The 27,353-nt window shown below is 49.5% G+C and overlaps 1 protein-coding gene across 1 annotated transcript in view; it reads right to left on the minus strand.

Annotated features, from left to right (window-relative positions):
- The window catches only part of WWTR1 (WW domain containing transcription regulator 1), a 130,379-nt gene that overhangs the window by 45,087 nt on the left and 57,939 nt on the right, over positions 1-27,353 (minus strand). The window contains exon 3 of the mRNA XM_036243759.1: positions 5,053-5,189. Coding sequence (XP_036099652.1) covers positions 5,053-5,189 — 137 coding nt within the window. The remainder of the gene's footprint in view (positions 1-5,052; positions 5,190-27,353) is intronic.

Here is a 27,353-nt window from a genome sequence, read left to right on the forward strand (position 1 = left end):
CCTGGAGGTCCTCCGACTCTGGCCGAGGGGTGGCACCCCTTCAAAGGGGGAAAGTGTGTGTGCCTGTGTGCGCACGCGTGATATTTTTAACATTCCTATAGCATTAAAAATACACTCTGGCTGCACTCAACCAAAAGTTTCGAAACCGGCCAGGGCTGGCAATCTGGTGAAGTTTTTATACAGTCTTTATTTTTCCTGTCCTGTCTGGGAAGACGCTGGCACCCCAGCCCAGGCCCAATTCAAGCAAAGAGGTTAACATGGGACAGGAGCCCAGTACACAATGGTTTATGATGGCTAGGATGATCACCGAAAGGGCAAAATTGTATGTCACTTTCTCTTGGCCAAAACATTTTTCTACATTGATTGTTAGAGAGGGAGAAGGAGAGAGAAACATCAGTGAGAACGAACCAAGGATCGACTGCCTCCTGCAAGCCCCCTAGTGGGGGATCGAGCCCAAAACCCAGGCATGTGCCCTGACCGGGAATCAAACCGGTGACCTTTCCGTGCACGGGGCAATACCCAACCAACTGAGCCACACAGGTCAGGGCTTTGCAGAAACACTTGAGAACATGGGGACATGCAAGTTGCCACATGAGTTCGATGCGGGCGGTCATCACAAGCTCCCTGTCGAAGAAGAAGCCAGGTCACCAGCAGCTGCTATCCGGGGTGAAAGATCATTTTCACAGAGTGTAAGCAAAAGTGCCCAAATGATAAAAGTTGCAGGAACCATGGCTGGGTTTCCCTGAGCGGGGAGCACACACAGGCTCCTCCTTCAGTGCACAGGGGCCAGGACGTGGGGGAAAACCCGGCTACCAGCTAACGCTGAGTGGTGTTTCTGTTTGTTTTTTATTGAATGTATTGGGGTGACATTGTTTAATAAAATGATATTGGTTTCATGGGTACAATTCTACAGTACATCATCTGGATAGTGTACTGTGTGTTCACCACCCCAAGTCAATATTTATCACCCCCGTACCCTCCCTCTATTGTGCCCTCCCCCCCCTTTCCTCTGGTAACAATGAGTTTTAACAAGACAGGTCTTTGGTGCCTTTTTCTAGGCAAAGCGCCAAGGCAGGGACAGCCTAAGTACGCCAACAACTTTCTTTGCTTTTTTTTTTTTATATAATTATTTTTTCCTTTATTGATTTTAGAGAGAGAGGAAGGGAGAGAGAGAGAGAAACATCTATGAGAGAGAACATCAATTGGCTGCCTCCTGCATGCCCCCCACTGGGGATGAGGCCCACAACCTGGGCATGTGCCCTGACCAGGAATCGAACCAGCGACCTCTTGGTGCACAAGCTGTCGCTCAACCACTGAGCCACACAGGCTGGGCACCTAACTGATTGCTTCAGCAGGCCCCATTTCTCCCCAGGCCATTGTTCTAGATATAACAGGGCCTGTGTCGAGTCTTTGGGTGTTTTTTTTTTTTTTTTCTATTTCATTTTTTTAACTCCTTCAAATAATATTTGGTGGTTATTAATGGTAATTAATCATACCAATAACCCATTCAAAAGATGTTAGATCCTATCCAGTCTATGTTAACGAAAAAAATCAGCTTTCACAAGTGTAGCAATTCCCCACTTCACTGTGTTACACAGAGTGAGGATTACAAACGCGTCGTCAGCCCACAGAGGTGATCTCTCCTCTTCACCGCCCAGAGTCCTCCAAGGTCTCCCTCTTCTCCGTTCACTGGTACGCCTGGGGACTCAGACTCAAGGTCACGAATCGGCTCAGACAGAACCAAACTGGATGGACCCTGACAGACCACATAATTGGGCAAATGTGAAAACAAAAATTTCAGTTAAAAACTGGAAATGATTACTTGAAAAAAAAGGGCAAACAGATTATGTTACATTTTTCCCTTGCAGAGTATTTCCTTTTGCTTAGGCATTTGAAAAGTCAGCCCCGAGAGATGCAGGTTCACAAAAGCCGGCTCCGTTTTTACAGTCATTCACCCAGGAGGCCAAGGGATAGGTTTTTCTCTTCCCATTAAAATGTGCTTGGCCTTACTTGCCACATTCAGAAAGGGGGCAGGGGGAGGGGCTGGAACACGTCCACCAGAGGGCGCTGCCCCCGCTGAAACTAATAAATATAATGTTCCTAATTTAAAACACTTGGCACTCTAAACAGCCCAAAAGAAATCTTTTATTTTTCCCTTGAGAGCTTTTGCAATAACCAATGAAACTGTCTTCAAACCCAACATTCTATCATTAAATAAAATATAAGACTTCTCTTTCCACAAAGAATAATGATGAGAGTAATAGACACTTACTTATAGCTTATGACGTGGCAGGCCCGGATCTAAGCATTCTACATATATAAAATCACTTCATACTATAAAAATAATCCTCATTTTACATATAGGAAAACTGAGGCACGATTAATGTCACCAAGCTAGTCATGGGCAAGGCCAGGATTCAAATTCTGTCAGTCTGACCCCCCAAGTCCACGTACCTAACCTACAGAAAAACACAGAGTCCCAATAAAAGGAGATTAATGGATGAATGTATTTACCTATGTCACTAATGACATCACAGCTGGAAAAATACATAAAACTAGCTTATGAATAGCACAAATTCTAACATTTGATAGTGATGTTATTAACTGTATTTGACTTCACTTTCACACATACACAAAACCTCCCAGTGAAGTGGGCACATCGCTCACATCCTCTTATTTGTCAGCAATATCCCATAAAAAGACCGAAACTTCTAGATCTGAGAAGGAGAATATACTATGGCCAAAAGGTACAAAGAGAAAAAAATGCAGTTGATGTAAAACAGACAGAGAAATTTTGAATCATATTCAAAATACTGACTTTATATATGTACATCTATGTCCATATAGGCTAAGGTATATGACATAGGTATATTATATATAATATATAAAAACACTGATGTATGCCTATTAATTCTAAAATAATAAAAATAAAATACCACATTCTAAATCTTAAAAAATAGAGGAGAAGAATCTGTTCTTTATATTTTTAAAGATTCATCATATAAACTACAGGCTGACCTCTAGCTTGGAATGAAGTATTCTAAGTAAATCACTGGCTAACAGGACCATATTGTGACTACTGTCCCCATCTTTGGCTGTTACTTTGCATTGTACTACATTCCCATCTATAGGCTACAGCACTCTTGGTAATGGGCAAATACTCACTTGTTGGAAAAACCCCAGAATGAGTGTCATGAGACATGCACTGCCCCAATTTATTATAAATCTGGACAGTTGGGTATTTTATTCAACCACAGGGACACTTATTTCAGACATTCAGATGACAAGATAGACTTTATCAGCTTTGCACATGCGCTTTTGCGTGTGTGCACGCGTGTGGGCAAATTCACATGGGACTACAATATCAAGTTTCAAGCATTTATGGTCCTTTTTCAGTCTATTTCCTACCTGTTGCCCAATTTTTAAAAAATTAACTCTCAGGGTTTTATGTACTAGCAACACTAGTATCTAAATGTCCATCCACTGGAGGCTGGTTAAATAAACTAATCACAGCGCACCCGCATGTTGAGCTATCGGGCAACTTTTTTAAAGAACGAGGTAGCTGCCCTGGCCAGTTTGGCTCAGTGGTTAGAGCGTCGGCCTGTGGTCCGGAGAGACCCAGGTTCGGTTCCTGCTACTTCGGTTGCAGTTTGTCCCCGGCCCTGGTTGGTCGTGCGGGTGGCAGCCACTCGATGTGTCCCTTCATGTTGATGTTTCTCACTCTCTCTCCCTCCCACTCTATCTGTACAAAAAATGGAAAAAATATCCTCGGGTGAGGATAAAAAAAAAAAAAGAGCGAGGTAGCTGTGTGTGCAGGCAGATACAGAAGTGGACAAGGCAGGGCGCAGAACAGTGGACAGAATGTGTTCGCATCTGTATGTGACTGACAGCACCGGCCGGCCCCAGGCACCGCGTAAGGGACGGAGCAACAGGCAGCAGAGGGAGGCTTCCTTTCTGAACACGGCTTAGAAAGCGCGCTTGCATTTCTTCACCCAAGACCATCAAAGATCTTCCCCATGGCAGTGGCGATGAAGTTCAGGTCAAGGCTGCATCATCAGTTTTGAGAACTGTTCATGAACATATGAAGCGGTTCGAGAACCGTGAAACAATTCGAACGCCAGCCGACGGGTGGTTTCTTGACGGCATCTGCTTTCTGCTTGAGCTTCTACCCTTTGGTGACAAGGGGCCCGGGGCAAGTTTTGTTTTCCCACTGCTGGTAGAGGCACTGACACCATTTCCCTCCATCTGCCCTTTAGACAAGTAACACCACAGAAGCGATCCCAAGTCATTTGCTGTTTGCATATATTGTACGCCCGCAAGCTGAAAAATGGTAGGGCCACGCGGCTGGTGCGGCTCAGTGGCTGAGCATCGACCCTGCACCAAGAGGTCGCCAGTTAGATTCCTGGTCAGGACACATGCCCAGGTTGTGGGCCCGATCCCCACAGGGGAGGTGGGGGGGCATGCAGGAGGCAGCCCTCCCTCTCCCTTCCTCCCTCTCTGAAAGCAATAAAGAAAAATCAAAACAGCTTCACTCTGCTATCCCCAAGCTGCACCTTTGAGCAGCTTCCCCTCTCTAAACAGGAACACTGCCCCTCCTTACAGGATTGTTGGGAGGATTTAATGATAAAGCAAAACCATCTGCCCTGGTATCAGTCACACATTATGCACAACAACAAAAACAAAAGGGAGGAAAGGGATTTGAGGCCAGAACCGTAGCTTTGGCCTCAGGGACCAAATACAGGGTCAGGGGCTGCGTGCCCTCCTTGCTCTAGTCTGGATGCAGACAGGACAGAGAACTCCCAGAGGGGCAGTCGGAGGGGACGCCGGACGCGCAGTGCAAACCCTAGGTAGTATGAACAGTAGCGCTGAGGCCAAGAGAGAAGGCAAAGGTGGAGAACAGGTAAGGCAGCCAGGACGCAGGAGAGACGGCCCCCCGGGGCCACGCATGGGCGCCAAGGCCAGGAGGACACAGGCCCAGGTTGGCCCGATCCCCAGTGGGGGCGGGGCATGCAGGAGGGCGGGGCAGTCTCCAGCCCCCTGGGAGCCACTTACCGAGGTTCGGCTGGGACACCACCATGGGCCTCTGCGGCACCGGTGTGGAGCTGGCAGCAGGGTGGAGGCTCATATGATTCAAGGGCTGATTCATCACCTTCCGAGGATCTTGCCATGTCGTGATTTTTTCTATGTGACTGAAAGAAGGAAAACAATTATCTTGTGAATTGTCAGCACCAGCGTCACCGTCACCAACAGCAGCGCGACAGTTCAGTGACCAGGGCTCTGCTTCCCCGCGGACCTACTGAGGAGCATACTGCTGTGTTCACCCCAGGCCGGTCACTTACTCTGCAGCCCAGGGGGCCACCAGGGGACTCTGCAGGGATTCTCCGAACACAGGGTGTCTGCCTCACGGAGGACAGACAGGCCCCAGCACACCACCCCACTGCCCACGGAGCCTGTGTCCCCAGCTCCTCCGGCCTCCTCGCCGTCCAACCACGGTGTGAGCTGCTCTCCAGAAGCCGGGCGGCCAGCCAGCCCTCCCACACTCTGGAGGCTCCTCTAATTGACATAATGAGGACACCTCCGCCTGTCCAGCCAAAGACGGGGCCCTTGAAACCAGCCTCATAGCCAGGACGTGACTGATGTCTTACTAAGGGGAAGGCACTTCGAGCCACGTCGGTCACACACAGAACCCTCGAGGGGCGCGTGTCCACCTCGCGAGGTACCACCAGCTGCTAAGCAGGAGGTGCGTGCAGGCAGGAGGCTGAGCGCCAGGCTGTGGCGAACCCTGGAGGCTGGGGCACGGAGGTTCCGAGGGAGCAAACATGGTCAGACTGCGGGTCATGTACAGCGTCCAGTATGTGTTGTTATGACTGAATCTCGGGAGCACAGCTTCTGCCCAGTTTCCGACCCGTCCTTAGAAGGATGGGCGGGACGTCGGCTGTGCCAACCTGCCTCCAAACCACATCACAAGTCATTCCGGGCGCCTCACGCCAAGGGCTCTGCCTGTTTTCGAGAGGTTATTACATTTTTCTTTTAAAGATGAGCACATTCATCAAAGACAGCACACAGCAGTGTCCACTCCAGGCACCGCAGACCCTCCTGGAGCCACAGGAAAAGAGGCAAGAGGGCTGTCTGTTTAAACACCCCGACATCCTGAATAACAGCCCCCCCCCGCCCCCGAAACCACTACTGCTCTGGTGAACTGAGGCCGTGTTCGTCTTTTCTCTTCCTTCTGTTTCTTCATGTTGAATTGCTGGCATAGCCCCAGCTACAATTCCTCTTCTGATGTCTTCATCCCGGGCTGGAAGTTACTGCCTTGGGGGACTCAGACACTGCCCTAATGGAAACGGACACGTGTCCCAAGAATACCTTTAAATGCTAAACTGCTTTTTTTTTTTTTAATCCTCACTCGAGGATGTTTTTCCATTTTTTGTACAGATAGAGCAGGAGGGAGAGAGAGGAAGGGAGAGCGAGAGAGAAACATCGACGTGAAGGGACATATCGAGTGGCTGCCACCCGCACGACCAACCAGGGCCGGGGACAAACTGCAACCGAGGTACGTGCCCTTAGCGGGAACCGAACCCGGGTCTCTCCGGACCGCAGGCCGACGCTCTAACCGCTGAGCCAAACTGGCCAGGGCAGAATACCTTTAAATGAATATAAATTTATAAGGCGGGGGGGGGGGGGGGGCAGCCTCGGTAAAAGAGGCAGAATTAGGTTGAGCTGCTGAATTTCACTACTGGAGGAGCTATGCGCAGTCTTCAAAAAAGCAAAGAACCAAAGCTATCTTGTTGAGCCCTGGCCGGGTGGCTCGGATGGTTGGAGTGTCCATTGTCCCGTACACCAAAGGCTGTGGGTTCGATTCCTGATCAGGGCACATACCGAAGTCTCGGGTTCGACCCCTGGTGGGGAAGCTTGTGAGAGGCAACTGATAGATGTTTCTCTTTTCCCCCTCTGTCTCTTTCCCCCTGCCTCCCTTCCTCTCTCTCTAAAATCAGTTTTTCTAAACACATGTCCTCGGGTGAGGATTTAAAAAGAAAACAATGACCTTGTTAAGGAACAAAAACAAAACAAATAGAAGGGGAAGAGACTGAACTAAAGAGATCAGAATGAATTACCAAAAGCATAAGAAAGAAAAACACTGGTCTCAGTTCCACCTTGAGTTTAATGACTGTCATTCTGTTTAAAGGTAAAGCTTTCATAAAGTACTTCTGTCAACGCATCGCCAGCCTCAGGGGCTTAGAACAGGCCTTCAAAGTGAGGAAGGGGCGGAGGAGGATGCCCAAGTGAAGTGCTTGCTTTATTGACAGAAGAGAGTGGAGCTAAGGAACCCTCCGCCGGCCCCTTCGGGACCATACTATTACAGCTTGTTTTCCACGGGGGACAGATCCTGCGTAAACATTTCCACGGTGCTATCAAAAAGGGAAGCAGCATTCTCTCTATCAGGAGCCTTCCTCGGACCCTTGGAGCCCAGCCCAGGTGAGATGGAGCGATGTACATGAACAGGGACAGACATCTGAGCACAGTGCTGTGGTCACTCGGTGACCGGTGGGTAGTAGGAACAACACAGGAGCCAGACTGACACATTCCCAAAAGCTGGTCCCCCATTCTGAACTAGTGAGCTGTGAGCCAACAGTATTATAATGACTGTGTATGGTGCCCAGTGGGTATTTGAAATATCAGGGTGGAGGGGCACTTTGTCATGTATATGATTGTCTGACCACGGTGCTCTGTACCTGAGACTAATACAAAATAATGATGAATGTAAACTGTGATTGAAAAATAAAATACCTGGCTGGTGGGGCTCAGTGGTTGAGCGTCGACCCTGCACCAAGAGGTCACCGGTTCGATTCCCGGTCAGGGCACATGTCCAGGTTGTGGGCCTGATCCCCAGTAGGGGGCGTGCGGGAGGCCACTAATCAATGTTCTCTTATCGATATTTCTATCTCTCTCTCCCCCTCTCCCTTCCTCTCACTCTAACATCAATAAAGAAAAAAATATTTTAAAGAAAAGAAAAATAAAATAAATTTTAAAATAAAACAAACAAGTGGGCGGTGGCTCTGGGACCTGGGAGAGCAGAGCAGGGAGGCCCACCGTCCAGCGGGGGATGAGCCCTGCTGGTCTAAGACCTGCCACGGAGGCTGCCGCCCCCATCCCGGGGACAGGGCGGGGCTTTCTGGACGGACACCTGGCCCTCGCTCCGGTAGGTCTGACCCCAAAGATGCGCACCCCGGCCAGGCGTCAAGCCCCAGAGCTCCCCCAGGCTTGGGGGAGCCTCCGCAGCCCCCCCTCAGCCTCTACCCCAGCCGAGGCTTTTCAAGGACTTTTGTCCCCAGCAGATTTGTTCGTTAAAAGTGCCACTCTCAGTATTTCCCAAAGACTCGAGTACAAGAGGGAGGGAGCCTTTGTTAAGTGAACTGTTCTCCCTGCTCCAAAACAACTGAGGGGGAAGCCGGGATTCCCACCGTCCAGGGGGCCGGACAGGGCAGCAGCTCGGCCCTGCGGCTCAGCTCACGGCGTCCCGGCTCCCACTCTGGTGGCCAAGGGCCAGGGCGTGACTCACGGGAACCGAACACAGGGCTGACGATTTGATTCGAAAGCTAAATTCTTCTCCTGTTCCAATCACTCAGCACCCCTCACCCCAACCCCAAACGTGGGATAAGCCCTTCAGTCTTCCAGGCTGCTGTCTCATCTCGCTCCCTCTGAGTTACTGAGTCATTTCCTTTCTCGAATTTCTCGGAGGAACCTCACTGCCTGCCAGACCCGCAGCTCAGCCGGATCAGTCCCCGCTTCCCCGAGACTCCCCCTCCTTCCTGACTCACTGCCTTGAATCTACTGCGAGAACCTCTGTGCAGCCCCGAAGTCGCGTCTCTCGTGGAAACAGACACGTGTATGTACGTAGAGGATAAACAGAAGAAAAAATATATTTTAAAAAAAGATGCCAAACTTTTATGCTGATATAGGCAATGGCTCACTGCCCCCCCCCCCCCACACACACACACACTTTCCAGGTTTTTAACAGTGTCAGCCATTGTTTTCATAACCAGGACAAACAAAGTACTCACGAAGGGACAAAAAGACAAAAGGGAAAACGGTGTCTATTTGTCTTCCTTTGGCCACAGTAAGCAGGGAAATGGGATCCACTGCCGGGCTCCAGCTGTTGACAAGGAAAAAGGAATACCCGTGGCCAAGGGAAAGAAAAACGGGGGCACACACACACCCCAAATCTTTTTTCCTACACTACAGAAACAGTGCCTGCAGGGTTTCACTCTGAGGCCCGGGGGGATCTTTTCCTGATTTCGAGGGTCCCTGGGACCCTTCTCCCCCGGGGCACAGAGAGAACAGCGTGAGCAGGGGCTCCAGAGGGGACAGGGGGAGGAGGTATCTGTCTGGACACGGTAGCTTACGGGAAACTGTGTGTGGAATACACTTTTTCTTGGACTAACACGTTCTTCACTAAAGACGCAAACTCAAAAAAAAAAAAGCCATTTTAGTTATTAAGGAAAGTCTGTGCAGTGAAAATGTCATTGACATCGGCGGGGGGGTGGGGGGGGGCATTACCTCCCTCCCAGGCACCACCCCCTCTCTGCCTGGCCTGTCAGCCCGCAGGGGTTTGCTAAATTCGCTCCCACCTCCTCCTCAGCACCTCCTGTAGGACCTTTCACCTACTTGGTCACAAAGACCTCTCCGGCCTTCCTCCCTCCAGTCTCCGGTCTTCCTCCCGCCCTCCACCCTCTGCCAGTGGTCCTTCTGTTTCACGGGGACCCAGGGCCCAGGAGTGACTTGATCCAGACAGACAGCTGGGGGCTCCGGAAGGACCACAGTCTTGGGGTCACACACACACCTGAGTTTTAATGCCAGCTCGTGTGACCGGAGTAAGCAAGACATTTGACCCACCTTAGTCTCGGCACCTGGATCCATGAGACGAGGTCAAAGAAATGCACAAACACACACCCCTGGGAAACTACCGATTTCTGGACCCGTTCACTGGGCTCCCCTCCAAGTATCGAAGGAACGCGGGGCAGGCAGCCCCAGCCCTCCAGGCCGGCGGCTTGGTCCTGGCTTATCCACCAGGCAGGGACAGGATACCTATTGCACTGACATGCTAGGTAAGTGTAAAAAGGAAAAGCATTTTGTAAATGGAAAACCCTGACTTGCAGCAGGACCATTCAAGGCCAAGATAAAATCTTATCTGTAAACCTGGAATCCACCAGCTTCTCACCGCCTGGGGAAAGGCCCAGTGTTCTGGACGCATGTACCCGCCAGGTCACGGCCTATGACACCAGTTTTCTGGAAGGAACCACGTCACAGACTCAGACACCGAGCAGCCCAGGTAACACGCTTTGGATTGCTGCAAGCACACGCAGATATCGAAGTAGGAATGATTGCAAGTGCTTAATTCTGAAAGCATGTAGACGAAGTTCCCAGCAACAAAAGCTGCTTGCTTAGTCCATGGGCAAAGACTTCCCCTTCAAACACAAGCCTTTTGAGTGCCACCCTGTCCCCTGTCCCCTGATATTCCTCAGGGCTCGTACCACTAACAAGGCTGTTAGGACAAGACGGGGAAGCACCTCCAAGCAGCCTCTTCCACCACAACCGAGCGAGGAGGCTGGAGAGCCGACCACTGACTCGGGACGGTAAAGGCGGCGGGGCCCACAACCATGGCTGACGCCTCGCACTCGGTTCCCCGTCCGGGCCTCGGTTTCATCCTGTGACAATCCCAGTTTCTTTCTAACCTTTTCCTTCACACTTTCTTTTTTTGGGGGGAGAGGGGGGAGATGCTGATATTTCTCTTACAATGGAACATACGATCTTTTTTTTTTTTAATTTTTTTTTCTTTATTGATTTTAAAGAGAGAGGAAGGGAGAGAGAAACATCGATGAGAGAGAACACTGATTGGCCGCCTCCTGCACGCCCCTCACTGGGGACTTGGCCCACAACCTGGGCATGTGCCCTGACCGGGAATCCAATCAGTGACCTCTTGGTGCATGAATCGACCCTCGACCACTGAGCCAATAGCAGGCATTGGAAAAGCAATACTGCTGCAATCCCATAATATTCACAAGCCCAATGTAGGGCATAAGTAAACTGATTTTTAAAAACCAGATGTTAAAATCTTTTTTGATTTACTAGGTCAATTCACAAACCCTCTTAATGTTATAACCGATGTACACAGACTGAAGATTATTTGCTTAAAAATGGCTAATGAGCCCTGACTGGTTTGGCTCAGCAGTTAGACTGTCAGCCTGCAGACCAAAGGGTTTCGGGTTCGATTCCTGGTCAAGGGCATGTACCTGGGTTGCAGGTTTGATCAGGAGGCAACCAATCAATGTATGTGTCTCTCACACTGATGTCGATGTCTCTCTTTCTCTCTCTCTCTCTCTCTCTCTCTCTATACCCCTTCCACTCTATCTAAAAATCAATGCAAAAATATCCTCAGGTAAGGATTAACAACAACAAAACTGCTAAATGATTAGCTTTGCAATTTGCTTGTTGTGAACCAGTTCAATTAAACCCATCAGTGTTCAAGGTTGAAGCCGAAACAGACTTGCATGAGGTTGATCATTTCCCAGGTAGGGCCGGCCAAGTAACCTGACCCGTTGTCAGTGGACGACGAGTGCCATGCCGACGCTAACCCTGCACCCGACGGATGGCAAGACACATTCAAGTTTTGAGATCTTCCCCAATTAAAATTAAAACACAAATATGCAAAAGCTGGTTTACCTTTCTGTTGTGTTTCAGGGATACACGCTGCCTGTGTTTCAATGAAATAAACCATGACAGCAGCGTGTTCTCATTTATACGTCAAGACCTAGGCAAGACCCCTCACCTCCGACTCCCACCGTGCATTTCTCTGAGTGGCGCCTTTTGTTTGTGTTCGTTGCCACTGGTACTTAGCTCTGCCAACTGATAGGAGAGGTGGTCTCAACCGCAAGAACAAAGACAGCTGGGCTGGCACACCCTTTCTCCAGACAGTTCCAGAACATGGGGAGAGCTGACCACAGCGGCGCCCGTCGCCCACATGCGAACTGGCAACCCCACCTGATCAGGCGCCATCCGGTAAACTGACTCCCTCTGCGTAACCCTATCAGCTCCGTTGGACTTGGATGCACCGACCGCGAGAAATGCTCCGTTTTTTTCCTAAAGCCATCAATCTCCCTCCCCAGTTGTCATCCTTCCTATTGTCCCTCCAAGGAAGGTGCTTTGCCCAAAGCAGCTTTCATAGCCCTAGAACTGGTCACAGTCCTTTCTCTGTTCTGCCCAAATCCTAAACGGCACCGTCTCTTGCTAGCCCAATGGGTTAGAATAAACGCTACAAAGAGGTGAAGGTCAGGCTGCAAATGTACAAGCTGACACAATCCATCAGCAAACATTGTATCATTCACAGAAGTCTCAAAGCTACAAAAACGGACTCTCTCATGCTGCACTATACAGGTGACTCTCACATAACAAAGTGTGTTGGATGAGAAAGCTCATCCGTCTTTGAAAACCACAAGGAATTTAGAGTTAAAAGGTTCCGGTCCGATTTTCACTTAGGCAGCTCATCAAACATAGCTGCCATCTAAGACACAGAAATAATAACTCCCATATAAAGAGGGGGATTTTTTAGGATCCTCTAATAAAAGATATACAGAAGCAGAAGCATTATTTTGGTGCATGCTTCCGGTCTCTACCCTTCACTTGCCAATTCAAAAAATGTCAGCGTTCTCTGGAATTCCGAATGAATGGCAGGGATTGTATTTTTAACTACCAAGCTCTAATCCTCGACTTCCATCACAGCCGTGCCAAGAAGCCTCCGCTTGTTTAAATTAGCAGCAGTAGGGGCCGCCACAGCGTGAAAGGTCCCCGAGCACTTCCGCCGGGCCAGCTGTGCCCATCTGTTCCCGGGAACCCTCTCCACGGAGCCCAGCTTTCTGCAGACTCACTGCTGAGCCTGTCAGTCAGGGCAGCGCTGAGTCAGGCCAACCTGCGGGCCGCCCCCGGGGCCCGGGGTGAGCCGCCCGGGACGGTAATATCCCCAGTTCCTGCGGGGGTTTGTTTACCAGCACCGTGTCCCTGGGGTGGGGAAGAAGGGACACTATGAATGTGCTGCACTTCTGGAGAAAACCAGTGACTCATCAACACAGCAGAGGTGTGACTCACAGAGCTAGAGAACCTGGTCGGCCCTGCTGAGGTCCCCGGGGCACTCAGTGTAGGCAAGCGTGACCTCACCTCTGCAAACGGAGCTGAACTTTTGCTTAACCTCGTTTTTCCCTATTCCCTCACAAAGCCAGAAGACAAAGTAAAGGACCAGGTTTTTGTTGGCCTGTTTGCCTCAGGCCAAGAAGCCCAGTACAGAACGTCAGCTGTATCAAGATTTTTGTCGGCTGTATCAAGATTTTACTATCAGCGCGTAGCATGTTTTCCTCTTCTTGTGTCAGGATCAAAACTGCTGTTAAAAGATGGACAAATCACGTGTAGTTTCTTGTGCTCAAACCGAACAACAACAACATTTTGTTGCACTGTTTCATTAAAGATATCAAGTGTAAATGATGCACTTGGCACATAGTTTCTCGTTCTCGTTTTTCAAAAACAGAAACCTGGGGTGGGAATGAAGACAGTGGGAACAGATGAGGCTCCTTATGAATGGAGAATTCTGGAAGTACCAACAGTCATTCACGTAGCCCTTCCACAAGCATCACGGTGGAGCTGTGTTTTCCGTGGGGTCTCAGTTCCAAGACCAGTTTAGGCAAATGTGGACGGGGTGAAAATTACCACTGGAAGTCGTTTAAGTGGCCCAGAATGTACAGTCTACTTGGCTCTCTGTGTATTATATTGTTTTTCAGTAAATTCACCACAGCCAGTTCCCGCCAAGGTTAGGGACAGCCAAGCCCCAGGGATTCCGGCTGGGGTTCGCTAGGTGTGCCGTGGTGAATTCGTGCAGGACACAGGCCTGCGGTGTCACAGAAGATGGCCCAGCGTGGGTCCCCGAAGCCGGCAATCGCACCGGTGGCGAGCGAGTGCTGTGCAGGTCGACAGAGCCCGGACCCCAGGGACGCGGATCGGGACTGTAAGAGGTCCAGAGCCTGGCCTCTGTCTCCAAAGCTGCATGTTAAACACACTCCCCTATCAGCGGCGTCTGACATCTGGGAAACAGCTTGGCTTTGGCCATCCGTTTTTTTAAAGGGAGTTTGTTTTTAAGCCACTGAGCTACTCTAAATGTTAAAATACTTTGAAAATTGTTTTTCCAGGCGCTCCGTGCCCGGCACATGTTTTGACCTGCTGTTTTTGCAATTGTTCTTAACTGGGGCATTGTCGCACGGCTGGCCTGCCCAACCGGGCGGCGGCTGCCCGCCCTCCTCCTCTTCCCCACGAGGCCAAATGACTTCAGTGTCACCTGCCCCCAAAAAGAAGGCACGGCCTCCTTAAAGCCAAAAATTCTTTGGGGTTAGTCTAGTTTCTCCTCTATTCACGTGAAGAGATTCGAGTCCCTTTGGTTGGTTTTGGTGTGTGTGTGAGCCACCCTGGGCTCTGGTCCTCTGGCTGCCAGTGACTTTCTGCAGGTTTGAAAGACATATGGCAGTTGGAAGGAGAGAAAAAACTGGCAGGAAACCCACGCCCAGGCTGGGGGTGCTTTTCGGAGCCAGGGTCCCACTTCACGGGAACTGATTTGGAGAATCCAAGATGAGAGCTGGGCATTGGAAGGGACTGAGTTAGGCTTCCACAGGGAGGGGGCGGGGCGCTGGGGACCTCGAAGATGATCACTGGGCAACACCGCTTAGGTCTCGTGTTCTGAACCCCGCCCACAGCGTCGCTCTACATGTATCTCTTGGCATCTTTGGTTGAAGGTATCACCCCAATGAGGCAGAGTGGTACAATGGTTTTGAACTTATCTCTACTATTAACCAGTTAAGTAACATTGTTGTTTTGAGTATCTCATCAAATAACAAAAGTGTCAGACATATATGACATTATAAATATTCATTCCCTTCATTTCCCTTATGAAAGTCTATCACAACTCTTTAAAGAGATATGAGAAATTTAAATGCAAACACCCCGTGGAACTGGTACAATGAGCCCCCCAAAATGGAGGGAAATAATGGTGGGTATATCAATTCCAGGCAAAAACTACAGATATACTTAATTCCACATAGTCAGAAGGCTAAGTGATAATTGCTCTAGAGACAAAAAGCGTCCTCAAAACAGAGAGCTAGCTCCCCAGCAGCCCCCCCAGCAGCCCCCCGTGTGCTGACACTATCGCAGCCCAGGTGAGGAGGCCGCTGGGTTCCTCCAGGTCCTGTTTCGTCCTTCCCATGGTGATGGGGACCGGATTCTCGTACCAGCACAAGACTTCCAGCCTCGCCTTTCAAACAGGAAGAGATCTGCCCGGCCGGTGTGGCTCAGTGGCTGAGTGTCAATCCTGCACCAAGAGGTCACCAGTTCGATTCCCGGTCAGGGCACATGCCCAGGTTGTGGACCCGATCCTCAGTGGGGGGCGTGCAGGAGGCGGCCAATCAGTGTTCTCTCTCATGGATGTTTCTCTCTCTCTCCCTCTCCCTTCCTCTCTCTCTAAAAATTAATAAAGAAAAAAAATTGTTTTAATCACAAAATGTTTTAAAAATAGGAAGAGGTTTCACCTTGAAGTAAAAAACGTGGTCAGACTGAATATTAGAAATATATAAAAGCTGCCCTTAGTTTTCCAACAGAAAAGCTCAAGAACTTTTAGGCTAATTTAGTGTTTTAATCATTTGCAAGAAGACCGTTGTTTACCTTATCCAGTTCCCCAAAAAAGTAGGGGTACAGATCTGGTTGCATAGTTGCACGACTTGAGGCTTCTATGACACAACAAATGGAAAAACAAAATTTAGCCTAAAATTACTATAGCTTTGTTTTTTTGTGTTTGTTTTTTTTTAACTGCCCTGACTGGGAATCGAACCAGCGACCTCTTGGTGCATGGCTGGACGCTCAACAAATGAGCCACACGGACTGGGCAAAAGTACTATAGCTTTATACAAAGAATGTTTCTGCAAACTCCAGAGAGAGTTAGCTTTGTGCCCACAGGTTGATCTTTAAAAATATACTACTGCTTCATCTTCTTTATTTAACAAAGAATTGAAATATGTATCTGTTTCCATTTTTATGACTAATTTCCCTGTCCAAACCCAACTGTTCCTTCACTAGAGCAGCTGGTATTAATTCTCATTTAAATAAGCAGCTACTTATGTGCAGGTACCTTTTAACTCTGATATGACTTTAAACTTACAGGAACTCACAAGAATATACAAGGTACGCCTACCTCCCGATTCACACACTGTTCTGTTTTTTCCAAAGTACTTCTACCTGAAGAGTAGCACTCGAATAACCTTCTGTTTTTATCTGCTTCCTCAGTGAGAGTAATACTTCGGCAGGTCACTTTTCTAACTTTAAAAAGACGTGAACCTTATTCTGTAACATACGCAAGAGAAAGAAATTCAATGAAAAAAAAAAAAGGCTAACATAACTGATCTGAATGACCAAACCAAGAGAGTGACAGCAAATTTGTCCATGTCTAAGTGGAAACTACAGAATATCCCGCAGTAACGGTGACCCTTAGAATACTCTCACTGACAGAGAAACAGACACCCCCCCCCAGGAGGAGGGACACACCAGCAGGTGAGGCCGGTGTTACTGGAGCTGCTGGTGGCCACCCCGAGGTGTAATAGGAATCGAACACGTCTAAACGCTGACTCGGGCATGCTCACTTTTTCTCTGTGCCTTTTACTGAACTGGCAGGAGATTTTTCAACCTGGAAGAGAACTACCTTAGCTTGGTCGGTTTATTCATTCAACCTCCACATAAGGTTTCTTAGAACCGGAGGAAATATGTATAAATAACGTTTACGTTCTCAGGAAAATGTCCTTCCAGTATCTGTATACTTGTATAGACGTAGACTTTGACGAAAAAATTGTAAATATATCAAGAATCCCCACACCACCCTCTGCAGCATGTGTGATTTAAACAAAAGAAAACGTAGCTTCGGGGCGGGGGGGGGGGGGACTTTAAAAATGCCCACAAAATGCTCACAAAAGAATCTGCAGCCTTACGAAGGGTTATCACTAGACTTATCTTGGCACCCTCTTTCTGGACGAGTCTTTGCCAACATGTAACGAAATGCTTGAAAAGGCTTTGACCCACCAACTCCACTTCCATGGGCATATACCAAGGGCACAGTTAGAGATGGCAGAGATGGCAGGATGTTTCTAAATATCCACTCTCCATGTCTTCTAAGTGCCAGGCGTGGCCAGACCAAATTCTCAACAATAAACAGAATAAACGGAAGGACTATGAGGGATTCTGGGGAGGCTTTTCCTCTTTCCACTCATCTTCTTTCCTCCAGCTTGGAAGGCACACATGATGGCTAGGGCTACAGCAGCCCTCTTGAATCATGAGGAATGGAGGAAGCCACTTAATAAGAACAACAAAATTTTTTAAAGGGTAAGCGCACAAGGAGCCATCAAACCAGCCCTGAACTGTCTTTATTTCAGATTTCTTTCATGTTAGAGATCATCAACAATCTCATTTCACACCCTTACTAGTCACAAACATAATTCCAAACCAATACAACAAGCATGAAAAATGCATGTCCATTGCAGTTTTCTTTGTAACTTCAATGGGTTAAATGAAGTACGGTTTAGTCCGACAATGACATAAATGACCAAGACCTGTCTGTATTTGTTAAAATAGAAGCAATGTTCACAATATATTGCTACGTGAATATAATCCCACTGTGATCGATACACATAACATATAAATGAGGGGGACGTGGGTTTCATTCGTAGCTTTAGGTTTCTTTGTACTTTATTTTGTGCAGTAAGCCTGATTTTTTTTTTCAATCGGAAAACAAAGAGAGAATGAGAAAGCCTCCCTCCTCCCCAAATGAACCATCTTCCTGCTTAAAAACCATGCTGCATTCCACCTGTGAACCTGGGCCTGCTAATTACAGCCTCTGGGAAGAACTGCGGGCTGGGGTGCGGGCTGCCATGGCCAGCACCCTCCCTGGGAGCTGGCAGCGGGCGGGGGCAATGCCCCCCGCGAGTGCTTCGCTTAAAGGTGCTCGGAACCCAGGAAGGGCGCCTAGAACCGGGGGATCAAGAGGATGAAGGGAAATTCTATAATTAAGCAATATTTTACGGCTGCCCAAAGGCAGCTGTCTGAGCCAAGGGCAGCCTCTGAACAAGGCATCAACAGAGGGGAGCGGCCCCCCTCGGCGGGCGGCACCGTCTGCACTTCACAGAGCAGACGGGCATCTCAGAGCCGGCACCTGTCGGGGGCGAGACGCCCAGCTGCGGTGGGTGGCTCCTGTCATCTGCCGAATCCAGAAGGACAGGCACTCACTGCATCTAGGGAGATGAGGAGGAAACGATCTTTGATTGTTCTTGTGGGAGAGAACGCACGGCGGGTGTAATTGTGTTTGTTTTCTCCTTGCTCCGTCCCCCACCGCGACTTTTTTTCCCCCCACCTACCCTTGCAGCTGTATTTTTCATCTTTAACCCCCAGGTTAACTATGTATTCACTCCCAAAAATGGTTGAATTTAGTCTGGTGACCAGCCCCGGGGCTCCTCCTCATCCCACTGGGAGGTACCCCCCCCCACCGCCCCAGCAGGCGTTGATGCCGTTCCCACTGACTTAGAGGAGCCCCATGCAGGCCATGAACAAGGACCCAGGTCACAAGAACTGTCAGAGGAAACCGTATTTTCTTTACAGGATGCGTCCAGATTTTCCCTTCCTGTGAGACTCTTTTAAAGGGTGTTGAACTTGAAGGACACTTGAAATAAGCTTTCAACTTCTCAGTGGTTTCAACTTCTCAGATGGAATGCAGAAGTCCTGACACACAGCAGAAGCTCAGAAACCACAGAATCAATGAAGCAAGAAAGGGAATGAATGAATGAATGGACGGATGAATGAATGAATGGACGGATGAATGAATGAATGGACGGATGGATGAATGAATGAATGGACGGATGAATGAATGAATGGACGGATGAATGAATGAATGGACGGACGGATGAATGGACGGATGAACGAATGAGTGAATATATTTAATGGGTTTCTTTCGGCAAATCCTTTTGTTTCTCAGTGTCTGTAGCAAATGAATCTATGAATCTCTTATATATTTTAATCTATAAAGTACCCAAAGAACTAATCTAGGAAGATTTGTTCTTTACCTGCCCCTGTAAGGACATGAAAGCTACAGAATACAACATCCTTTCCGTGATCAGTTCGTTCAGAAAACAGTCACCTAGGCCCCGACCAGGTGCCACCCTCCATGGGCCCTGACAGCACACCATCCTGTCGCAGGGCAGACACTCAATAATGTTTGTTGAATAAATGAGTCAACGGATTGATACTAATATTCGTTAATAATGGCAGTCATGATGATAATGATTCATAATGGTATTGATAATGGCTGAGAGTAATGTCACATTTACATAGCATTTTATAGTTTCAAAAGTTATCTTAATTTGATGCTCACATAACAGGTTTATTCATCTCCATTTTCAAGACCCATACAGTACATCAGGAGACGTGAAATGACTTGACAAGCTCCTTGAGGTTCTACATGACCACCCTGCGCCGACTGTCATGTCGGGGGCTTTTTCCATTGCATGACACCACCTCGTGAACCCAAGCGGCTGACCGACAGCCTGGGCCGAGGAAGGAAGGAAAAGGGGGTGTGGGGAGCGGGTGCCTGACAGCCGGACTCGTGCTGGAACATCTCCCACAGGCTCGGTCCTGGGGAGGAAGGGGCCCCACCAGCAGATTCTCCCTCCTGCTCCGGGAACACGGCCGCCTTGCCTCGTCCCTCCTGAAGCCCTGAGTCACGCCGTTGTCAACTCCCTGCCAAGCTGGCCTTGCAACGGCCTGGTTTTAATCAGGCCCGTCCCGTCAAGCAGAGGGGCCCTCTCGCAACCGTCAAACAAATGAGCTCCATGTGGTCGCGCAGTGGGTGTCAGGGAGAAAGGAGAGGGGGAGACACGCTAGGACTTTAAAAACAAAGCAAGTGCAGACAGAGGCCCAGGCTCTGCTCTGACTTAAAAGGCACAGGGCTCTGCAGATGGAGCTGGAGATGGGAGAGCCCTCCGTGGCGGGCGGGCGCTACCCCGGAGCTGGGCTGGAGGGTGGACAGCCCTGGTCCCCGGGATGCCTGCCCCGCCAGAAGCCGTGTCAGCCGGACTCGTCTCTCGTGTGTACTAATGTTGACGACGAGGAAGAAGACCCAGAGAGGGCTGATGTTCCCGACCACAAACGTGTTCGTTCTGTAACACGTCAGGTCACCCGCCTTTATGACCGACTGCAGTTACAGAGCCGAAATTCAACGTCTTTCCTATGTTTGTTTCAAAGAAGTACGGAGATAACTCCCATCTTCGGAAACTACCACCTCCTAGCTTTTTGTAAGAACACTGCACGTTATAACCCGTAAGGAAGCCGGCGTCTGGGATGCGCTCTGAAACGCCCGTTACGCTGACGAAACCGTTCGCCGGGAGTTAGGGTTGCGTTCGTGTTAAATGACTTTTTGAGAAAAGGTTCATGGTGGCATAGCCAGACAAACAGAAACAATGTTAGTACAAAAAAGAGCAGGGGGTGGACAAACGCTGGTTAGCACAGGCTGCCTGATGCGGGGGAAGGGGAGACGCCTACTATGGCAATGAAATGAAATCAAGAGAGACAGAAACTTGACTTGATTCGACCACATTAACTCTGAGTTTTCTTGGTTTGCTCCGAAACATTCTTGCACACTACATCCTTGCACACTACCTTCTTGCACACTACATCCTTGCATACTACCTCCTTGAACGCTACCTCCTTGCATGCTACCTCCTTGCACGCTACCTTCTTGCACACTACATCCTTGCACGCTACCTTCTTGCACACTATAAAAAGAGACTCAGGTCAGTCAGGCGACTGAGCTTCAGTCTGCAAAATTCCCATTCATCTGACAACTATTTTGACAAAAGGATGAAAATGGGCCACGTGGGCACTGAGGTGGGGGTCTAGGGACCAACACTAAGCTGCCATAAGGCAATTAGGGGGAGACACGTCCAAATGTGCCCATCAATTCTCTGCACGGATGGGCCTCATGTGGCATTTCAACCTAAAATCTACTTCTCTTCTGTAAAAGGCCCTGGGCTCAGCCACCTCGCCCTTGAGGAGGTACAGTTATGGACAAGGTCCTCTTAGGTACCTTCTACGCAGCAGTACTCAACCTTCCCAATGCCGCGTCCCTTGAATACAGCTCCTCCTGTTGTCTGCAGGAACACCTGCGTGTGGGCGGGCCCATCCGGAGACGGACAGAGCGGTGTCTCAGTCCCTAAGACCATCGGAAATATGTGTTATCTGACCGTCTTAGGTGACCCGTGTGAAAGGGTCGTTTGACCCCCAAAGAGGTTGCGACCGACTGATTGAGAACTGCTGCTCTAGAGAATATTAGTCGTAGGAGATGATCTCTGCCCCTTCCCTCCTCCCCCACTCCCCCCCATGCCATACTCAAAAGCGTTTTGTGATCAAACAAGTTTGGGGGACACTGAATGTTATATTTCCCTCACGAAATTTATGCCATATATGTGTGTGTGTGTGTGTGTATAATTATTATTATTATCAAAGGCTTTGCATTTAAATGAGCTTAACCTAACATCTCCTATTCATTTCCGGAAGCACCTGTTTTTCACCGTGTCACTGTGCTGAGAATGCACCGCAGGGGCCAGAACACAGCGTCTGTGGCCTTTATCCCGAGCACAGCTTCAGGTTCAGCTCAGCAGCACTGCCCGAGCACACAATATGCTTCAGACATCGTCACAACATTTTTACACCCCGCTGACCAGAGCTAAAAACTCCAGGCAGAGCCTACGGCGAGTCGCTGAATCTACAAAGCCCTAATTCCAGTGTCCCAGAGACAAAGTTTATCCAAAGCAGAGTTAATGTAGAAAAGAGATAGAGGAGGGGGCATAGAGGTGTGTGTGTGTGTGTGTGTGTGTGTGTGTGTGTAAAATACAGATTTAATTTCAAGCTTCCATATGTATATATGTGTACATATTAAAACGAAACTTGTGGCCCTGGCTGGTTTGGCTCAGCGGTTAGAGCATCGGCCTGCGGACCAAAGAGTCTTGGGTCCAATTCTGATCAAGGGCACATACCTCGGGTGCAGTTGGACCCCAGCCCTGGTCGGAGTTATGTGGGAGGCAGACATCAATGTCTCTCTCTCTCTCTCTGTCTCTCTCTCTCTCTCCCCCCCTCCCTCCCACTCTATCTACAGATAAATGAAAACATATCTTCAGGTGAGGATTTTAAAAAATTAATAAAAATCAGCCCTGGTCGGTTTGGCTCAGCAGTTAGAGCGTCGGCCTGCGGTCCGGAGAGACCCGGGTTCAGTTCCCGCTAAGGGCACGTACTTCGGTTGCAGTTTGTCCCCGGCCCTGGTTGGTCGTGCAGGTGGCAGCCACTCGATGTGTCCCTTCACGTCGATGTTTCTGTCTCTCTCTCCCTTCCTCTCTCTCTCCCTCCCACTCTATCTGTACAAAAAAATAAAATAAAATAAAATAAAATAAAAAATTAATAAAAATCAAATTAAATGAAACTTGTGGTTTTCTTAAGCGAACTGAGCTGTTAGCATCCAGAAGCCTCTACCCTTCCCCCTTACTTCAGAGTCGAGGGCCTCGCTGTCCACCCCCCGTGCGCCGGGGCGTGCAGCGTCCTGGGCCGGGTCACAGCTGCTGGGCGGCTCCTCTCCATCTCCACGACCAACTGGTGGGAACCGGCCCTGGGCCACCCACCCAGCTGCTCAAGCTCACGTCTAACTTTAGAAGTCGCTCAGGCCCTCGTGTCCCGGGGCATGACGCACGGCAAACCACTCAGTGAAGGCAGGTGCCTGCCCCCCCGAACACCCAGGCGCACGCAGGGGCCTTCTGCAAGAGCACCCCAATGCCAAACGCTGGGTCCACATCCTGGACCAGCAAGCCAGTGACCCATGGCTTCACGAGACCCCCCACACCCGCAGGCCTCCATCACTGGCTTCATGAGACCCCCCACACCCGCAGGCCTCCATCACTGGCTTCATGAGACCCCCCACATCCGCAGGCCTCCATCACTGGCTTCACGAGACCCCCCACACCCGCAGGCCTCCATCACTGGCTTCACGAGGCCCCCCACATCCACAGGCCTCCATCACTGGCTTCATGAGACCCCCCACATCCGCAGGCCTCCATCACTGGCTTCACGAGGCCCCCCACACCCGCAGGCCTCCATCACTAGGTTCACGAGACCCCCCACACCCGCAGGCCTCCATCACTGGCTTCACGAGACCCCCCACACCCGCAGGCCTCCATCACTAGGTTCACGAGACCCCCCACACCCGCAGGCCTCCATCACTGGCTTCACTAGACTCCCCACATCCTCAGGCCTCCATCACTGGCTTCACAAGACCCCCCACACCCGCAGGCCTCCATCACTGGCTTCACGAGACCCCCCACATCCGCAGGCCTCCATCACTGGCTTCACGAGACCCCCCACATCCGCAGGCCTCCATCACTGGCTTCACGAGGCCCCCCACACCCGCAGGCCTCCATCACTGGCTTCACGAGACCCCCCACACCCGCAGGCCTCCATCACTGGCTTCACTAGACTCCCCACATCCTCAGGCCTCCATCACTGGCTTCACAAGACCCCCCACACCCGCAGGTCTCCATCACTGGTTTCACGAGACCCCCCACATCCGCAGGCCTCCATCACTGGCTTCACGAGACCCCCCACATCCGCAGGCCTCCATCACTCCCCAGTCAGCCCATCTGAGAGCCCGGTAACCTGGAGCAGGGATTCTCAACCTTCTTCATCTACACTAATTACTAAAATTCTGTGGCACGCCGTAAAATATACTTTTTCTGCTGGTGTAACAAAAAATTAGGTATAATTTTGACTGGTTTACACACACAAAATAATAATAGCCCTGGCCAGTTTGCCTCAGCGGTTAGAGTGTCAGCCCAAAGACCAAAGAGTCGCGGGTTCAATTCACAGTCAAGGGCACGTACCTCGGTTGCAGGTTCGATCCCTGGCCCTGGTCGGGGTCATGCAGGAGGCAACCGATCAATGTGTCTTTCTCACTTCAATGTTTCTTTCTCTCTCTCTCTCTTTCTCTCTCCCTCCCTCCCTTCCACTCCATATGAAAAAAAAAAAAAGAATCAACGGAAAAATATCCTCAGGTGAGGATTAAAAATAAATAAATAAATAGCCTCAGCCAGTGTGGCTCAGTGGTTGAGCGTCAACCCTGCACCAAGAGGTCACCAGTTCGATTCCCAGTCAGGGCACATGCCCAGATTGTGGGCCAAATGGGGGACATGCAGGAGGTGGCCAATCAATGTTCTCTCTCATCGATGTTTCTCTCTCTCTCTCTTTCTCTCTCTCCTCCCTTTCTTTCTCAATAAAAAATCAATAAAGAAAAAAAAATTTTTTTAAATAACTAAATAAATAGCAGTAGTGGCAGTAGTAGTAGTAATTATCTACCTTTTGTGCTCCAAACTGACTTTTTAAAAAATCAGGTGCCTATACTTCCATATAAGGATTTCTGGTACCAAGAATTAACCAATCAGATGCAACCTTATTATGCAACATGAACAATAAGATACAACTGTTATATGACCTATATATTTATGGATCAAGACAGGGCATTCACACCGGACAGCTCCTGTGCTGGCTGCTGTCATTTTTTTTATTTGACAGTCTGAGGGAAAGAGGTCGGCGCCCCCGGCTCATCAGCGCCCCTGGCTGGTCGGGGACAGCACGCTTTAAACATCCTTGCAGCACGCCGGCTGAAAACCGCCAGCCTCGGGTCTGGAAGACCCCGAAAACCACACTCAGGGCAAACCCAGTGCTATCCGCGACTTCCTCACTAGAAGGAGGATGCGTGCTTTCCACACTGCTAATGCGCCGTGCCTGTCCTGAAGCCCTCCGGGGGTGATTACCTGCATTTAACTGACTGTACATGCCCCCACCCCAGTTTCCTTTCTTTTTTTTAACTGCACGCTCATTACAATTACGTGCCCCAGCGCCAGATTTCAGAATTCTCTGACTGTTGGCTATCCTCTGAGAGTTACCAATTACACTAATTTCCTTCAGTGCAAGGAGTTGCTCTTTTCCCGAATTCACCCCGCTGCTCCCCACCAAGGGGAACTCGAAGAATGCCGAGCTAAGCGCCCCTGTAATTCACTGCCCCATTGTTAACATATGCGTGGACTTAAAAACCCTGAATGACTTACACAAATGGAAACAAAATGCCCCCAGAGTTCTATTGATAACGTAACCTTTAGCTTTTGGGATGGACTCCATTTCTCGGGAAGCAGGGGGAGCCGCTGAAGGAAACCATTATGCAAGACATTGTTGTGGGAACGGTTCTGTGTGAAAATATATACAGTGTATCATTTAAAACGTCTTTGATTTAAAGATGGGTCTTCATAATTAGTAGCTAACACATACCTATCTTTTATGGTTTCTCTAATTTGTGTTCCCCTTTTAGGGAAATAGAAGTCATTTTGTCCGTGACACTGGACAGGAGAGAGTGGTACCCCTGGGGGGGTGAGGCGCTAGAAAGGGGCAGGTGGGAGCTGGGAATGTCCTGGCCCCGAGAGGCTGATACGTGGGTGTGTTCAATTTGTGACAATTCACCAAAATTCATTTTTTAAAGAAATTAAGAGAAATCACTTTAATTTTCAAAAGTAATTTTTATAAAAGGATATCGCTGCGATCTCCGGAAACATGGGCATTAACCTGAAGTGTTTACAAGGAACCGGAATGAGACCGTAAATTTACTTTTCTACTTTGTTTTCCCTAAAACGCTGCATAATATCTGGTTAAAGCCATCTGGGCCACACGACGCAACAGGCAACGGTGTGGACAGGGGCGTCGCCAAGATCCTGGCTTGAGGCCACCTCTCCGCTCACTACTGGGGTGATCTCGGTCGGGCTGCTCAGCCTCCCTCAGTTTCTCTATTTGTGAAATGGAGCTATCAGGGGTCGACGGGCGAGGAGAGGGTGGGGGTGGGGGACATGGGTGAAGATGGTCGAAAGGTACAAGGTTCAGCTATAAGTAAGTTCTGGGGTGTCGTGTACAGCACGGCGGCCACAGTTAACGAGACCTTTAACCGAAAGCTGCTAAGAAAGAAGATGAACTCTGGGAAGTAACAGATCTCAATGTACGCATGTATCAAATCATTACGTTGTACACAAACTTAAACAATGTTAAATGTCAATTCTTTCTCAATAAAGTTAGAAAAGAAATTTAACGTTAAAAATAAAGAGGTCTGGAGCCAGACTGTCTTCCATCCTCCACTCCCAGCTCCTGCACTTTCTCCTTTTATAGACTTGAGCAAGTCAGGGAATGTGTGTGCCTCGGTTTCCCACCAACGCCTGGCGCCTACAGAGACCCTGGCAGGCTGGCAGGCAGACAGCAATCAATAAGCATTAGCTACTCTGATTATTATCAGGACGAAAGTATCCAGCCCACAAAGTCACCTTGAAATTAAAGTTACTAAGGCCTAGGAAGCTCTTAACGTAGTGCCTGGTACACAGTAACTGTTCCTAACTGTTTACTATAATTACTGGGCTTCGCAGTAAGCCCGTTAGGTCGGCAATGCTAGTATCAGCCTTGTCCTGATGAGGAAACAGGATCAGAAAGACCCAGCGGCGTCCCTGAGTCTGACGACGTGACCGCTGCGCCTGCCCCTTCCTAAAAGCCGCCTGCCCCAAGGATCCGCGAGGACGCCAGAGCAAAGCCAAAGCAGCATCCGGGCGCACCCCCGAGCATCGCCTCAGCCACCGGAAGTCAGTTAATGCCAAGTGGGAAGCAGGTGATGGAACACCTGCAGACGGCGCTACAACACGCTGGGAAGGAAAGACAGGGGCCCCGCGCCGCACAGGGACGCATTTCCCTCCGTGCCACTGAACGCGACACCGAAATCTTCTCATTCGGTTAGTTTTCATCACACTGCGAAGGCGCACGGAAAAGCAACTGTGTTGCCAGTCTTCTTGAAAAGCGAGTGATTCTTTTTCCTAAAGAAATCAGCTCCCCCCTTACCAATGTTACTGTAGATACAGATTTTTCTGTAGCTGTTTATCTGAAAACAGTCTGCATCAGGCTGCTGTGACTGGCCCAACAGGTAAGCAGTGAGGTTCCTGACCAGGTGACAATACCTGCAGTGGACCAGAAAAGCCATAAAGCATGTTCTCCCCCAACAGACGCCCCGCCTCATCTCTGTCTCTCGGCGCCCCTGAACGCTGGCGCCAAAGTCCTTTCTCATTTGGTTTGTTCTCATCACACTGAGAAGGCCACAGGTCAGATTAGAAGCGAACACGGCC

Source organism: Molossus molossus, unplaced genomic scaffold, assembly GCF_014108415.1.
Source record: "Molossus molossus isolate mMolMol1 unplaced genomic scaffold, mMolMol1.p scaffold_m16_p_5, whole genome shotgun sequence".
NCBI lineage: Eukaryota > Metazoa > Chordata > Mammalia > Chiroptera > Molossidae > Molossus > Molossus molossus.